The 16,921-nt window shown below is 46.0% G+C and overlaps 1 protein-coding gene across 2 annotated transcripts; it reads right to left on the bottom strand.

Annotated features, from left to right (window-relative positions):
* Positions 1-250: 250 nt before the first annotated feature.
* GOSR2 (golgi SNAP receptor complex member 2) lies at positions 251-16,265 on the bottom strand. Of its 2 annotated transcripts, XM_004374268.2 has the most exons (6): positions 16,189-16,265; positions 11,123-11,187; positions 9,353-9,461; positions 8,373-8,505; positions 5,618-5,758; positions 2,213-2,523 (listed from the first exon to the last, which is right to left on the bottom strand). In XM_004374268.2, the coding sequence occupies exons 1-6, from the start codon at positions 16,215-16,217 to the stop codon at positions 2,362-2,364; spliced, it is 639 nt and encodes a 212-aa protein (XP_004374325.1). In that variant the 5' UTR covers positions 16,218-16,265; the 3' UTR covers positions 2,213-2,361. The 2 variants fall into 2 exon arrangements, with proteins under 2 accessions (XP_023585167.1, XP_004374325.1); XM_023729399.1 differs by lacking the exon at positions 5,618-5,758 and having other exon boundaries at positions 251-2,523.
* Positions 16,266-16,921: the final 656 nt, after the last annotated feature.

Below are 16,921 nucleotides of genomic sequence, written 5' to 3'. Positions count from 1 at the left end.
AAACGTCCTACAAGGTCGCAGAGACTTTATCAAGAGTTTTCTTGCAACTGGACCTAAGAATTCCCTTCTGACTCCACTAGAGGGTGCTCCTTCCCTGGCCCTGGACCCGCCCTACACTCGGGCTGTGGAGACAGTAGGACCTAGTTAGGCCAAGGAACCAGTTTCTGGGGAAGGGGGGGGGGGGTTGGGCACTGAAAGAAAAGACAGTCACATGATGCCATGCAGCCTCAGTGCCCCTGTGTCTCTGGACACACTGATTGCCATTCCCTTGCCCCAGGCAGTAAAGACCCACAAACTGCCTCCACAATTTTTATTACACAGTAGGGAGACCTGGCACAGAGGTGGGCCTTTCTTCTGGTTCCTCAAGGCCAGCAAGCGTTATAAAGGCGAATATGGGATATACTGGTGTACGCGGCACAGAAGTGTCCCAACGGGCAATGGAGGACAGGTGGTGGGGGGAGGTTTCTGCCTCCCAGAGTTCAAGTCCAGATGATGTAGCTGCTCCTTGCACACATTCTTCCAAGGTGTGCTGTCTGGTGGAATCCTCATGTGCCCAGGGATAGGGCAGCCAAGTCTGTGCAGTTCAGACATTCATTCTATGGAGTGCTGAGTGCCAGAAAGGCAGAGGTGCTGGGCTGGACGAGATGGAAATTCCAAACCGTGCCTCCCCAGTTAGAGCTAGGTCGGAAGATACCTCAACCACTCTGTCCACCCTCCAAACTACCACGTTCACTCCGGTGGAGCCTTCAATCCCTTTATGAAGGAGCTGCACTCCCCCTTCCTTGGAAACCTAAGGTCCCTGTTTAGCCCAGAGGGCTGGGAGCAACCGAGATCCCATGTGACTCAAAGTGTGAAATCAGTACCCAGGAAACTCATGTTAAAAATCTGTGACAATTATAAGAAATTCACCAAAGGGGGAGCTATGCCCCAGATGTACCTAAAGAGACCAATGTCGCTAAAGAAACAGGTGGAAGGTAAAATATCGGAGGTGGAACTGAACACACACAGTAAAGATGGGAAAGAAGAAGAGAGTTCAAGAGACAAAGACAGGAAGTGAGGGGCAAGACAACTGACTAGACAACACAGACTAGGTTTCCAGTTCTTCTGGGGGAATTCTGTGTCTTATGTCTTGCCATGAGGCTACCTATCCTAGAGGGGTAGGTGGGCAGAGCCTGCGACAGATGAAAAAATATGCTAACCAGGTCTTCTTGGTACTCTCAGCGACTAATCACATTAGATGGAATTCAAGATAGACTGGCTTTATAATAAATTCCACAACATAAAGCCTCAATCCATGGTTGATCAGAGAAGGTAAAGTTCCTGATCCCTGAAAACAGCCTCACAAGGACATACACACCAGGGACGGTCTCCAGGGTGGCATCTGCCCATACCGGCTGGGCAGAATGGGGGCTTGGCTGGCAGTTGCTAATATATTTCAAGAACGTGAAGAGGGCCCAAGAATGCTAAAACAAGATGTGAGACTGTAATCAGCAAATCACCAACCTTTGCTCACAGCCACCTTCTTTGGGGCAAAAGCTCCCCAGAGGCTGGGCATGGGTACCAGGCTGCACACGCTGAAGCTCATCAGCCAGCCATTCTAGTAACAACTGGAAAACAGCAGTGACCAGGGTCCCGAGCCTCAAGACAGAACACTCTCAGGGAGTAATACTGGCCTCACTTTAGAAAGGAAAAACACCCAACAATTGTAATGTGGAAAATCTTACTCGTTCTCAGCATCAGCTTCACTGTCTTTGTTTCCCCTAGGTAACTGCTTCCAGGGAAGGATGACAAGTATCAACCGTAAGTTGTTTGCATGTCATTTTTTTTTTCAGGGTGGGTGAGAAGAGGGGAAATGGCTAGGAGCAAAAGCATGTAAATCCGTCCACGATAATGGGTACAGGAAAAGAAGGCCTCCTTCCCCTCCTTCACTTCTACTCCAGCCTATCCATCAGGGGCCAGAAAAGGCTGGATAACGGCAGAGTGTGGACAGTTCTGTCTGCAAGCCACCTCAAGAGCCTTCCCGGGGGCACCCGCCATGTGGACAAACCACTGAAGTCATTCTTTTCCTCTCCTTTCCTTCTTCATCCCTTCCCCTTACATTACTTTCTCCCCCAGGGAGAGTGAGAGAGAGAGGAACAGGTCTTCCTAAGCACTGTGCTCCCTTTCCAAGATGTCACAGAAAACAGCATGTTTGAAACTTCCACTAGGTTACAGATCACAGTTCCTCCCAAATGGTCTTCACAGTTATGATGGGCATACATTTCAAAAGGCAACCTCTTGGGCCCTCTCTTTCTTGCACGCACACACACTCACACACACTCACACGGTGGGAACACTGTTCAGCCGCTGAGCTGGGCTGGCTCATGTCAGGTAGTGCACCACGAGGAACATGACCACACAGGTGAGCAGCATGCCGCCGATCATAAAGTACTTATCCTGGAAAGCCCGCTTCTCAATGAGCCTCATCACCGTGTTGGACAAGCCCAGCATGTTGGCAATGTCTAGGATCTTCTTCTGAGTCCCCTGGGGCAGACAAGAAGAGGAGGAGAACCAAGGTCAGCTGGTTTTGCCAAGGGTAGGTGAATGTCATCATGAGATGGGGCCCAAAGCATATTAAAAGGCAACATCAAGCAGAAACAGACCCACTCTCATAGGGTCGACTGATTTGTGATCAAAGTGCCTGAGCAATCAAGAGGGAAAGAAAAGTCTATTCCACAAATGGGGCTATAACAACTGGCTTTATAATAATGTAGCAGAGATAAGTATTACATACATATACTGCATACATACATATATAGGCATGTGTGTGGAAAAAAAAAACCTTGAGTCATATCATACACAAAAATTAGAGATGCATCATAGAATCAAACATAAAAGTTGAAACTTTAATAAAACTTCTAGAAGAAAACATAGGAGAATATCCAAAAATTGGACACCATCCAGGTGCCCATCAGCAGGTGCATGGAAAAACAAATTCCGGTATGTCTGCACAATGGCATACTCCTTGGCAATAAAAAGGACTGACTTTCATCAACACATAACCAAACAAGTAACAATATGAGTGAACCTCGAACACCACAGGAAAAAGCTAGACACAGAAGAGTAGTATGAACCCATTTATATGAAGTTCAATAATAGGCAAAACTAATTTAGGGTGAAATAGAACAGTGTTTGCCTGTGTGTGCGTGAGCCCGCGCATGTGTAGCAGAATGACCGGGAAGGAGACGGGGAAGGGGACGGCAGAACTTTCAGGGGTGACGAGAATGTTCTATATACTGACAGAAAGGGGGGTTACAAAGGTACATGCATTTGTCAAAATTCACTGAATTGTACAAGTAAGATCTGTGCACTTTACTGTATATAAGTAACACCTCAATAAACAAATTATAAATGAGAATATTTTATATTAAAATAAAGATAATATCTAAAAACTTTCTCTCTGCTCCCTAGCTCCAATAATCCTTGATGCCCATCTGTTCACTTTGTAGCATGAATGATCCTTGGGGATTCCACTGAGTACCACATGTGGGCCAATGTCCGTGTTCACGAAAGGGTTTGGAGTGAGAAAGACAGAAACATGACTGACAGACACCAACACAATGACCTAACACCCCTTTAAATAAACGCACCACCCACCACCAAAACAAAAGGCTATTCTGCTCCGAAACCAACAGCCCAAACCATCCATCCTGCCCTCCCTACTGCTTTCTAACTTTTATTTTTAAGCGGATTCGATTTCTTAGGAGGTAACAAATATAAATGAATGCTGGAACCAACCCCGAGTTACTTGCTTAAACACACATCAGCACCTGCACTTGTACAAGCAGCATCTAACCTAATGCCCCACCAGCCATTTCTTTAATGAAAACACATTAATGAGCAACCGGGAGCAGAGGCCAGAGAAGTGAGAACACGAAGCATCACGGACAGAAACTAAAATCCTGTTCTGCCCAGACAATGATTAACAAGCCTCGCTGGGAAAGATCTCCCTCAAGTCAAACTTTACTGCTGCTGGAAGAGACTAGAGAAATAGTTTTTCCGATAGTGACAGTAAAAATTATATTCTCGCTAAAGATTCTGCTTAGGTCTGAAAACACAGGTTATTTCACCACCGTATGAGGTCCAAGGCCCAAGCTTCCAGGATCACCTGAAAATTACCATAAATTAAAAAAAGAAAAAAAGCATTCATTTTCAACCACAGGTTGGGCCAAATCGGGCTACTTCAGCCCAGCTCCCTCATGCTCATCCCTGTGCTCCTTTCAAATGGTTTAGGCAGAAACTTTCCTGATAGAGGTGGGGTGGAAGAGGGGTGGGGAGAATCAAGACAAAAGACAGGTAGTAGGAGGTATGCTGAGACACCGGAATTAGAAACCTCAAATTTCAACCCTCAACCACCTCAAGGAGCTTCCCAGCATGTGCCCTTGACAACAGCGCAGGTGGCAGAGGTTGCCGGGACTTCTCAGTGATGGCAGACTTCGGTGTGGAGCTGGCATCTGCTCTAACAGTGAGCTCTACCCGCACTGCGTCTACCTGAGTGTGACATGGGAGTCTTGTCCTAAAAGGATTCTACTGTTTTTCTGAGACAGGAGAAGGAGGCCAGCAGTTTTCTAAAGAAAGGGCCAATCGATTAATCGACACGTATCATTTAGATCACTGTGGGTGCCTGCTCTGAGAGGGTGGCATCCACGTGGCCGTGGGAGACCACATCCTCAGGCCACTCGATGCACTGTGACCATCAGCGGAGGACAGCACCCCCTGCGGCTTGCCTGACCCTCTCCCTGGTAAAGATGGCAGGAGCTGCTCAGAAATGTCCTAAAGTCCAGCGGAGCGGACAGGCTCACCGTGGTCCAACAAAAACTAAGATAAAGCTCACACTTCCGCATGACTGTTTCTCACAGCTCAGTGGCTGGGAGTGCTTCGTTCACAAGGGACCACACCCTGATAAGAGGCACAGCCCACACCCCATTATCCAACAGGGCTGATACAGGAAAAGGGCTGAGGCTGAAACATCATAACTGACATCAGAGTCTGTGTAATGTTTCTGTAAACCTCTCCCAGGGGGTCTGAGTCTCAGCAGTGCCAATGGGCGGGGCTTCTAGGAATACGCCGGGGACCTCCATGTGCTTTAGGATCTCTGCTGCTAGTCAACCAGGGTGGCCCTAAGCCCCATCCCCGGGGACTGCTACTGAAGGAAAAAATGGTCTGTTCTGAGGCAGTCCACAGTAGGGGTCCTGAGGGAAAACCACCTTAGAGTGAGGCATCCAAGCACAACCACATTTTCGTTCTTGTGAAACTCGATTCTATAGCCTTTCTCTATCTACTACTGGTTCTTCTCACAGTAGTAGTACTTCCATGAGAAGTTCAGTAAATGGAAAAAGACCTGGATACCAAGACAGACCATATGCTGGTTCATTTCAGCACGAGACATACTACTGGCAAAGGGAATCTGGTCACTTTTGGGTTCATAATAATCCAACTCCAACAAGGACTCCAAACTCCAGGGCTCTGACTCACCATCACATCACAATGTGGGGTTACATAACCAAAATGGAAACACAAACTGCTGGAGGAGGCCAAGATAAGAGGCCTTCTCCCTGTCCCCCAGCAGGGACCCCACCTTCAAGGTCAGCCTCTGGGCCCTCAGTCTCTCCAGAATACTGTGGCCACCTCCAATGAGGTCATCCATGCCGTGGTGGACTTTGTAGAGGGAGGAGTTAAACTGCAGAGACTCATCCATTGGTATGGTGGTGTCAGAGTCCTGTGAAAAAAACGCAGGGGCTTGATTAACTTTGCTTGCTGGTCACCTCCTAGAGTCCCTTCTGACTGCTTGAAGTCAAGCCACTGGAACAGCCACAAAGAAGAGTGCAAGAATCAAAGGAACCTAAGAGAAAAAAAGCAAAGATCTGGAATGGCTCTGTCTGCACAGAGGAAGAGGAAATGTTCAGACTTGTCACTCCCTAAATAAACGCTGCTGCACAAGTCTGGTTAACTCCTGCCTCTGTATAATTACCCCCACTGAGGAATCAACTCTCCATTCTCTCAAGACCTCATCTGGCTCCTTCCACAGGCTTCTGTGACCATTCACTAACTTATTTTGTTCCACATGTTCCTTTACTTGGCTTTCCCTCACGCAGTATCAAGTGTCTGTTTTTGTTCCTTAGCCATTTCATCTGTAGCTTCTCTCTCCAATTAGGCTGAAACTGACCAAGAGTAGAAGAGACTGTATCTTCAACTGAAGCCCTAATGGTGTTTAGATGGGACTATGTTCCCAAGAAAGGAGCCCTGGTAGCACAGAAGTGCTGTTAACCGAAACATAGGCAGTTCGAACCCACCAGCTGCTCTGTAAAAGTTGTGGTAGTCTGCTTCCGTAAAGATTTACAGCCTGGGAAACCCTATGGGGCCGTTCTACTCTGTCCTACAGGGTCCCTGTGAGTCGGAATTGACTTGATGGCCATGGGTTATGCTCTCGAGCAAGAAAAGTTTGCTAAATAAATGAAGGGGGAAAGAACTAATACTGATCAAGTACCTTCCACTTTCCACGCTCGTTACCCTAAACTGCCGTAATCCTCATACCAGCCCCACAAGGTAGTTGTACTATCTTTATCTCCACTTTACAGATGAAGAAACTGAAGCCCAGGGAGGGGGAATAACTTCTCCAAGATCACACAGCTGGTGAGGAAGTCGGGTGGGGCATGAATCCTGGTCCTGAGCCTGCCCTCTTAACCACACTGGAGAGAGAAACACCAACACCAACCCTGGTGGCTCCCATTTCACACTGAAAGTGGACCGTATACAGAAACAAGTTACCGTATTAACCAGTTATGATACTGTTCTCTTCTCTTTTCCAGCTCCTGACCATCAGAAACTGTTCTGCTAGGCATAGCTGTTTTAACCACTTCCGGCCCAGTTCCAATTGTCACAAAGACATTAAACTACCTTTTCTCTGATGCTCAAGTTCAGAGTGGTTTTTATTCCCTGCTAACAAGGAGCTTCTCACAGGTAGGCTTTTTAATGTTTTCATAGGCTTTACTCTCAGCACTGTAAACAGTGCTCTGCATACAGCTAAAGCTCAGTGGGTCAGAAGGCTCCAGTGTATGAATGAATCCCTTAGAGACATCTCTTCATTTATTTGACAAGCATTCATTGCATGCCTTTTATATACAAATCTTTCTTACCCTCCCACCTGAAAGGGTATGGCTGATGGGCCACTATCTCTCAGAGAAATCTTACACCTCCAGATCGCAGAATGGCCAGAAAGAAGTTCATTAGGCAAGTCCATGTTTACTAAGGGCCCACTGTACGCACAGAATCACACCAGGCTGGCAAGAAACAAAATAACCCTGAGTGAGTATCCCTGGCCTAAAAAAGGCCCGAATACAACATCTTAACTATCAACAGCCCCTAGAGTGTCTTTTAGCGTGTCTTACAGTTCATTACATTTTTAAAATTGTTAATCATTGTTACTTGACTGCTTACACTGGAGAAACAAAAACTGCCGAGACACATTCTGAAACACTTGAGGAAATTTACTGCCTAACACAGAAGGAGCCACGAGCGTTAAACATCTGCAAAGCAAGGACTGATCTGAATTCTGATGGCAGCCTTAGAAAGCTAACACCGCTTTAGAAAACGAAAGCTTCTGTAAAAAAACAAAAACAAAAAACCAGAGATGAAACGCAGAAACAAAACAAAAAGAACCCTCATTTGGTGGACTATATTATGCAGGACACAGAAAAAGACCAGTGTATTTGCAGCCCTGTGCAGGAAATGACCCTTACTGACACTCGAGGGCAGGGACAACGGTGTTCTAAGAAACCAAACGCCCTAACCGATAGCTACCTCCAAATAGGCTCAAGTCCAGCAGTCCATCTAAAACTAAACATCTGTTAACAAATTCCTCCAAATTGCTGCTTGGACTAGAGGCAAAAACATTTTAATGCCTCTGACACGAACCCTCCCCCTCCCCCTCAACACACACACAGCACAAAGGCAACTGCCCGAAGGCAGCTCTGAAATGCTGCCTTCCCCACAAATGGTCTAGGGTCTAATCACCTGTCTCTATCTGATCAGAAAAACATTTCCACCATGTGAACTTCCACCTCTGCACTGGACCAGTCAAACCAGGTGATTTTCACCTCTGCCCATTCCCCGAATTGAACGGCTTCCTCTTCAGGTTTTTGTGTGAGGAAGAGATTCCCTGTCAAGGTCTAGCCTCTGTGGGTGCACAAAGTCCACTGTTATTTCCAGTTGGTGTTGTCCTCATCTGCCGGCTCCAGACACCCTGAGAGGATGGAGCCCAGAGACCTGCCATGCTCCGGCCCCAGGCAGGTGTCCGAATGCCTGCCGCCCCCACCCCCAGGTGCCTGGCTTACATTAGGGGTGAAAGTTCGAGACAGAAGCTCCTCTCGCTGCCTCTCCTGCTCCTCCCTTGCACAGCGCTGGTGCTGGAAGTTTCTGAGAGCAGTCTGCAGGTGCTGGACATCATACTTCAACTGGTCAACTCGACTGGAATTGATGGAGAGATAGATTAAATTCCAGGAACCCAGTGCGGCACAAGTAGAGGTGGCCAGGCTTTGTACTTAGGAAAGAAGACATATCCTTACCTCTCTCTATACCAGCAAGTGCTATCCCCCCCAAAATCAGATTCTGATCAACAATGCTGAGAGTAAAGATGCAGCTTGTGGTTAAAGTAGGGCTGTAGCCCGCAGAGATTCCAGCAGCTTTACTTAAGTATCTACTGGTCTCTGATTCCGGGTGCACGACAGGGAACAGGTGACAGGAAGCAGGCTCGCTGACCTCTTCCTGACCTTCTACGGATTATATCGCTCTCCTAAAAAGAGCCCAAGGGCACCTCTGGAGTAAAGTTTCAACAAACTTTTGGGAGCAGGGGCTGGGGGTATAGGTGGTCAGAGTGGTTTCATTATAATTTCATGCACTGTATCAAGCACTAGATCAGTATTTCATTATAAATAGATTGAATGAAGTGATTAAGAGTAAGATTTCGTTTCAATACAAGAATGCAGGGAGAACCACAGAGCAGAGCAGAACTCCCTGGCGCAGACCTCAAGTGGCTATGGGTTTGGTCAGAAGAACAGTACTGGAGGCAAAATTTCAAATGACACAAAAGAGGTAAGGCGACATAAGGCTTCTGAGCCCCAAATCTCACAGGCTTTTTATTTTGAGGGAATATCACTCAGAGAGAATTGTGCCCTTTATGAGGACTTTACCTTTGTGTAGTCTCAAGTCTTTCAATGTAGAAGTAGATATTCAGAATATGCTATAGCCCACCCTGGAAGAAAAGCCTGTCTTGATGCACCTGGGGTGTCAGAGCCATGTCAGAGGTCACACTCACAGTTTGGCACTCTGCCTTTTGTTAGGGGGTTCCTTGCTGGACAAAATCTCCAGACGTTCTAGATGGCTGAATATCTGGTCTATTCTTGCTTGGATTTCGTTTTCTACTACTGTATAAAAGAGAAAACAGAATAATTGCTGGAAAAGAGATAGTGGACTTATATTAGAACGACAAATCAAGTACGTCTTTCTTTCCATATCCAATAAACTCAAAAACATATATTTCAAAAGGAGAAAAAGGTACACACTAACGGATAATGGAAAAAAATTCAAAGTATACTAAGTGACCCTGTAAACGTTGTTTCAGAAAAAAAAAAAAATCTGTATCTCCATTAATGCCACGTTGTTGTTGTTAGGTGCTGGTGAGTCGGCTCTGACTCATAGTGGCCCTATGTACAGCGGAACGGAACACTGCCCGGTCCTGCACCATCCTCACAATCGTTGCTATGTTGGAGCCCACTGGTGCAGCCACTGTGTCAATCCATCTTGTTGACGGTCTTCCTCTTTTAATGCCATAGCAATACTAATTTTTAAAAAAGCTGATGGCGATCTGTAGAAATACCTCTCTTGCCTTTAGAAAACCAAAATGAATATTTAAAAGTTGTCCCGATAAATATTTTGAGCTAAATGCAGTATTTTCTGATACAGAATGAGATCTTTTTTCTTTTGAGATTACTCTCAGATATGGATTATGAATAGCTGGTAAAAAGACTGCCAACTGAATTCCCTATAGTAACAAGGTTAAAACAAATCATAAAAGAAGAGGAGATTAGTATGTGCAACATACAGGGAAGACCTCCCTTAAGGCTTTCATAAGAATGGGTGGGCTAAGCAACGTTTGAGTCCCCAAAATAGGCCAAATATCAATAGGAAAAGGCCCAGGAAAGAATCCACAGAGGTAAAGATATGATAAATCCAGTCATTTTCCTTATCCCTTTTGATAAGACAGTCGACATAACCCCTTTTCCATTTCTAATCATGAAACAATGGGGTTGTTGGGAAGGCAAACAAACTCTGGTGGACAGAAACTGAACTGAGCACAGAAGGCGTCCAGACTGCTTCTTGCCCGTAAAGAAGTGACAGCAGTGGGGACACTGCCCCTTCCTAGGCCTTCACGCCTACAGCTAACACACAGTTTAGATTAGAGCAAGGTGGGGCTCAGAACCAAGCGATGAGATGCTCCTGAAGCTGCAGAAGGGAGGCAAGAAGAAACAGGAGATGTGGGCAGGACACAGGTGAGAAGGTGGCTCCTGGAGCTCATGGGTAGCCGGCAGTGTCCAGAGGACTAACTCTGGTAAAGGACCTTTCCCAACAGAATTAAAAATAAAAAAGGCATTTGTCTCAAAAGAGACCATGGTGTGGGAACTAAACTAATTACTACTGCTATTCATTTCTGAATAATCCTCCTAAAGAGCCACCCGTCTCAGCTCAGAAAAAACGACCACTTCCAGTTCAACATCTGAATTTTTATGGTGTACATTCCTCTAAGGACTCGGTAATTAGATTAAGACAGATGGAGGAAAGAACTTCCATTCCCAAGGGGCCATGTCAGGTTGAGTGGAGGGGTAATGGGGGATAAGACTTGTGGGATTCCAGAGGGCACAATCAGGGAAATCTGTGACTTTGCCATGGGGTGTTTCTGTCCACCCTCACAAGAAAACCCATTCCCGCTGAATCATTAAGCCCCGAGGCCGCAAGGCAGGCAGGAAACCCAGCCCATTAGCACCGTGTCATCAGAGAAAGGACTCTGGTTGCGTAGTTAATTACTCACAGTGCAGAGACTGCTTGTCTGCCGTCTCCAGGCGTCCCATGTGAGACTGGATCTCGTGGACCTGCCTATCGGAGGGAGGAAATGAGTGAGACGGGAGTAATCAACAGCGCTTCAGTCAGGAAAGACAATTTTTCTGATGCCAACATGTGACAGATTTAAAGTGACAGCATCACTGAACTGTAAAATTTGTAGGCGACACTTTAAGCCAAGCATTTTGGCATGGTTTCTAATATTTTAACATTAATTGTAGTGATGCTGATAGGCAGCATTTATTGGGTGCTTACCACGTACGAGACACTCTACTAGTAAGTCTACGAGGAAGGTACCACCATCATCCTCATTTTGTAAAAGAGACAACTGAAGCCCAGAACGGTTATGTAACTTGTTCAAGGTCACACAGCAATAGGCCTGGATCTGCAGCCAACCCCGCTCTGTTCTATGACCCAGTGTGCTGAGTACTGGTATGGCCGAGAGTCACAGGGCAAGGGAGAGATACTCCCTGTTCTGTGTAAGACAAAAACAACACATGTAAGTGCAAACAGAAAGCTGAGGAGCTATGCATAGTGGCGCCCAGCAAAGGCAAGCGAGTGGCTGTGAAAGAATCAGGGGGGAAGAGAAGGTTTGTGGGTGGGGGAGTTCTGAGCATCACTTAGAAGGGCGACATGATTTGGTGAGGAAAGATATGAAGAAAATGATATGCGAAAGGGCATGCAAGGTGGGTCATGTGGATCACAAGCAGGCTGGCCTCTCAGAGGGGAGGGGGCAGAGGCAATTAGTTGGAGGAAACCACTCAGAGGAAGGTCCTGAAAGACAGGGATCTCCTGTACTGTAAACTCTTTCCCTGGCAACTGGCATCTCATTTTGGAAATGCAATACTGCACCCTGGACCTCTGGTGTGGTCCAAGATATCAGGCCCCGAAGTCGGGTCTTCAAATATCTGGAGTTGACATAGAAGAGGGAAAACTGGGCTTTTCTCTGTTCCCGCTGCTCAAGGGAGACCTCGAGTCAACAGGTGGAAGTTTCAAGATAACAGATTTCAGTTTAACAGAAGAAAAAGAACAATTATGAAAGGTCTCAAGAAAAAAGAAAGGAAAAAAAAAAAGCTCCTGCATGTTTAAACATAAGGTATATGGACCATCTGGGGCTTTACAGGGGGTCTTCCCAACCATTAGTTGTTGAAAGATGTTGGAAGTCCCTTTCAATTCTTAAATTCTATGAGGCTAGCCAGGAGAGATGATGCCAACACCCACAGAACCCTGGTAACACTCTTCTGCTGGCTTGGCTACACAATTTCTTAAGCTAAAAAGGATAAACTTTAAGTTGCAGGGAAACATTACTGACTTTTCCCATCCAATTTCTATTTGCTTTGAACGAACTAGAGAAGATATAGCCAATAAAATGATTCCAATCTCTCCATTTCATGCCTGAGAGGAAATAAATCCATAACAACAAAGCAAGTATGAATGGCATGGTGGGAACGACTAACATGTCAAGTGGAAAATCTGTTTTAAACCAAACTGGAATTCAGGCCACACACTCAAAGCCAATAAGGAACAGGTGATACACAAGCATGACCTGAAAGTGTGGACATTAGAAAACAGAAGTCTTAGCCCACCTAGCATGGGGTGCATGGTGCGTATGGGTGACAACAGAACCACGCAGAGACCTAGCAGCAAGTAGGCAAGGGTTGTTGGGCCAATTTGCTGTTTTAAAGGGGGTTTACAAAAAAGAATTTAAAAATTGAACTGCTTTTTAAAAGTCTATGAAACCACTTCCCTGTCACACCCCCCAACTTAACCCTGCATCCCCCCATGCTGCCTCTGACCACCATGAGCAGTGGGACATAGTGGAATCAGGGTTTTGGAGTTAAAAGACTGAGCTGAAGTTCTAGTTCTTCTGTGTGCTAGCTGAGGGACATTGAACAAGCCATTTTACTCACTGGTGCTTCAGTCTCCTCAATTGTAAAACAGTGGCACTGATGACAGCAATTACTTAAAGGGTCTTAGATCCAAATGCAATATGAAATGCTGGGTAATCTATCCAGCATCACACAAAAGTTCATTTGTTGTTTTTACTTTACTTACAAGTAGTGGGAACCATCTGGCCCTTTTTATCTCACCCACTTTACCTAGTCTGTTTATATTTAGCCTTTACCTCATCAGAGGGCACAATCTAAAAAGAAAAAACTGGTCTTAAGATAAGGAAATAGTTCTCAAACTCAGCTGTTCATCAAAGTCACCTGGAGAGCTTGTTAAAATAGAAGTTCCTGTGTCCCAGGCCTATTGAATTATAATTTCTAGGGATAACGTCCAGGATACTGGACCAATCCTGGACTACAGTGGAGGACAAATGTGGGCACCTTTACAACCACTGAGATCTCAAAAGTAGAAGCCTGGCTGTTAGTCCTCTATAAAATTCAGCCTAATGCAGTATTATTTAAAGATAAAATGTTTATTGTTTTTCATTTCCCCCCCCATTACTGTTCAGGTAGTTCAGGAGTTTCCAAGATCTAGAACTTTAAAATGCTGATCTAATTCCAATGTACTTTCAGGGACATGGCAAGAGATAACCATAAATTGGGTTCAAAGTTCCAATAAAATCAGTAAGATCAGTTACTGTTGTATCAGTTAAGCTACAATCACTAATTTCTGCAATTGCAAAATTTGGTTGCTGGTGCTCACAGCACTTTGTATTCCCTTTTGAAGACACTCAATGTCTAGTATTAAGAACAGAAAGCAGCCTTATAGTTCAACCAACTCTTAGCTATCATTTTACATATGAAGAAAACAAAGAAAAGATTTCTAGAACCAGATATCCCACTCCTGGTTCAGTACTTGAAGGGAAAGGCTGATTGGGTATACTGTAGCATGAAAGACGGTAAACTCCTTGAGGGCAGGGCTGTACTGCCAGCACTGAGAATGGTGCCTGACATAGTAAAACCAGTAGCCATCAAGTCAATTCTGACTCCATGTGCATCACAGTAGAACTGTGCTCCACAGGGTTTTCAACGGCTGATTTTCTGGAAGTAGAATGCCAGACTTTTCCAAGTTGCCTCTGGGTGGACTCAAACCTCCCAACTTTCAGTTAGCAGCTGAGTACATTAACTGTATGTACCACCCAGGGACTCCTGACACATAGTAGGAGTACAGTATCTACTCATTGAATGAATGACTGAATAGTGGCAGGCCTAATAACAGTGGGTGAAACCTGTTTTTGTAAACAAAGTTTTACTGGAACACAGACATGTCCATTCATTTACTATACTGTCTATGGCTGCTTTTGCACTAAACTGCAGGGCTGAATAGCTGCCACAGAGGCTATATGGCCCACAAAGCCTAAAATATTATCTGGCCCTTTAAAGAAAACGTTGGTGAACCTTGGTGTAGAGTCTCAGGGTGGGTTGTTGGAGGCCTGCAGAGGTAAGTGGTTTACACTCCACAGTCTTGTCTGGGACAAGTTTGCAGAGAACTGAGCCACCCACATTTCCCTGTGAACAGCTGCCACCTGCAGCTAAGATTCTCTGAACTAAATTATTCTTGAAAAGAAACGTGGTCACAGCCTCCTTAGCAACATCCTTTAACCAAATTAACTAGATGAGACTCTACATTACAGATTAACTTCAAGACACTACTCAGCCCGCTGTGCCATGCTAATGTAAAAGATCTGCCCTTCGTAACATGAGCATAAATTTGTTTCATTCTTTCTCCATTTGACTCACAGGTCTAGCTTTTCAAGTCCCTTCTTATAATTTTTATATGAGAACTGGGTCCCTAGCATAAGAGCAAATTCCGTTATTTTTATACTATTACAAAGTAGGTTCTGTATTTTCTGTATTCCCAAACCAAACACTTCATCACAAAACCCATAAACTTAGAAAAAGAAAGATGAGAGGAACATCACCCTTTTATTCCTAATGCTCCAAAGTATTTGGTTCTTTGGTTGTAAATTCATGAGAGAGGTTGGGTGTCTATTTTATTTCATTTCCAGGCCCTACGAGTGATTTTAAGTGTTTTCAGCAGAACAAAACTATAGCATAAATTCGAAAGTTGTTAAAATAGGATAGATGTGGCCCCTATTACCATGCCCAACTACGTATCTCAGCAAGTTCCAAAAATGCAGGGCTATAAGAATAAAGCCCACTACCAAGGACGTTATGAGAAGCTAAACCTAAACTCGATTTCCTTAAAGGTAACCCATAACCACATGTTAACAGCAAGTTATAACACTGAATGCTACTTGTATGGCAATTTCTTCGTACCGTAAAAAGATTGTCTTTAGGGTAAAACAAATCAGCGTTAAGAGAAAAAAAAATCACGGTGTGGCAGCAATAAGCTTAGGGCTGATCCAGAGTAGTTGCTGAATCATTTGGAACTGCGAGCTATAACAAAACTTTCTCTGACCTCTGCCCAGTGATGGATTCTTCTAAATTTTTTAAGGAAATCCTGCTTGTACTGTTCATCTACCCTCCGCACCATCCTGTCACACGTTATTTTTTCGAACGTGTCTTGACTCTCCAATTAAACAGTAAAGTCCTTTGGGCAGGGGTCGTGTCTCCCCAGAAGCTCTACCAACCGGAGCACCGAATTGGTAGATGCTGGACACAGTACTGGAACCCGGGTGGTGCAGTGGTTAAGAGCTTGGCTACTAACCAAAAAGTAGGCAGTTCGAAGCCACCAACTGCTCCTTGGAAACCCTATGGGACAGTTCCACTCCTTCCTATAGGGTCGCTATGAGTCGGAATCGACTCGACAGCAACTGATTTGATTGTGGTTTTGGACACAATATTACGGCCAGTAAGTGCGATTTTCCCTCCACCCAGTCTACCCAGCAAGTAGTCACGGACTCGCAGGCTCGGGTGGCGACTCCAGGAGCCACCCAGCCCAACGTCTCCAGGCCCCAGGCGGGACCCTCTGTCCGCCGCTGACCTGGGCATCAAGCCAGGGACTGAGCTGCCCCCGGCAGAAGGACTCTGCGTCCACACTAGCTGACGACCTGGGTCTCAGCCCCAGGGTCCGGCGTCGCCCAGCCTGTCCTCGCCCCCGCCCGTGCCCCACCGCGGCCCTCACTTGTGCGTTTGTTGGTACAGCGGCTCCATGGCGCCAGCCGCGCCGGCTACAGCTCTGGCTTCCCCAGAACACGTCCTCACAGCGCCCCCCCCCCCCACTTCCGGATTCCGGATTCCGGCTTCCGGTAGCAGGGCCCTCCCGCCCCTGCCTGCTAGGGCTGCCCGCATGCGCGCCTGATTGGCGGTGGGAACGAGACCAGAGAAAGGGAACGAGAAAAAAGGCTGAGAGAGGAAAATAAGTATGGTCAGAGGATTGGTCTCACATAGGAAACAGGAGGTGTAGGTTTTGGGGGAAGGTTGGCTTCAGGATTGAGTCAGACATTGGCGAGGACAGCCGCGGGATACTGACGTAACGTCCTCAGAGCAGGATTGGAGGCAAGCGAGGCAAGAGCTCGGCTTCCCTGCGAGTTAAGAAAGGAGAGAGGTGCATGCTGGGTTTTTGCTTGAACGGATTATTAATTGTGGGTCTGGAAATTTCGCTGTTCACTGGAATCTGTGGCACAGACTTCTCTTGTCTCAAGTCTGCCCGTTGATTTGCCCGTCTGCCCTCCCCGTGTATCCACCTAATAAATCCACAATGAATGAGTGATTACCGTGTGTCATGTGTGCTGTGGGGGAAACCAGTTCCTCTGGCCCTCAGAGGTCGCGGTCTAGGAAAGAAAATGAACTCTATACGAAAACCACTCCACGATGTTGAAAGTCCAAAGAGATTCACAGAGATTGAGCCAAGCTGG

Source organism: Trichechus manatus, unplaced genomic scaffold (assembly GCF_000243295.1).
Source record: "Trichechus manatus latirostris isolate Lorelei unplaced genomic scaffold, TriManLat1.0 scaffold00028, whole genome shotgun sequence".
Taxonomy (NCBI): Eukaryota; Metazoa; Chordata; class Mammalia; order Sirenia; family Trichechidae; genus Trichechus; species Trichechus manatus.
Note: the sequence above shows the minus strand (reverse complement) of the source record. Positions and strands in the feature narration are given on the sequence as shown.

Bases quoted from the DNA above. Each gene is read 5' to 3' on its own strand.
- GOSR2 (XM_004374268.2), bottom strand. From the start codon at position 16,217: ATGGAGCCGCTGTACCAACAAACGCACAA. The intron at 9,462-11,122 runs GTGAGTAATTAA...TCTTTTATACAG, and splicing joins AGACAAGCAGTCTCTGCACT to TAGTAGAAAACGAAATCCAA. The intron at 5,759-8,372 runs GTAAGCCAGGCA...TTTTTTTCACAG, and splicing joins CTCGAACTTTCACCCCTAAT to GACTCTGACACCACCATACC.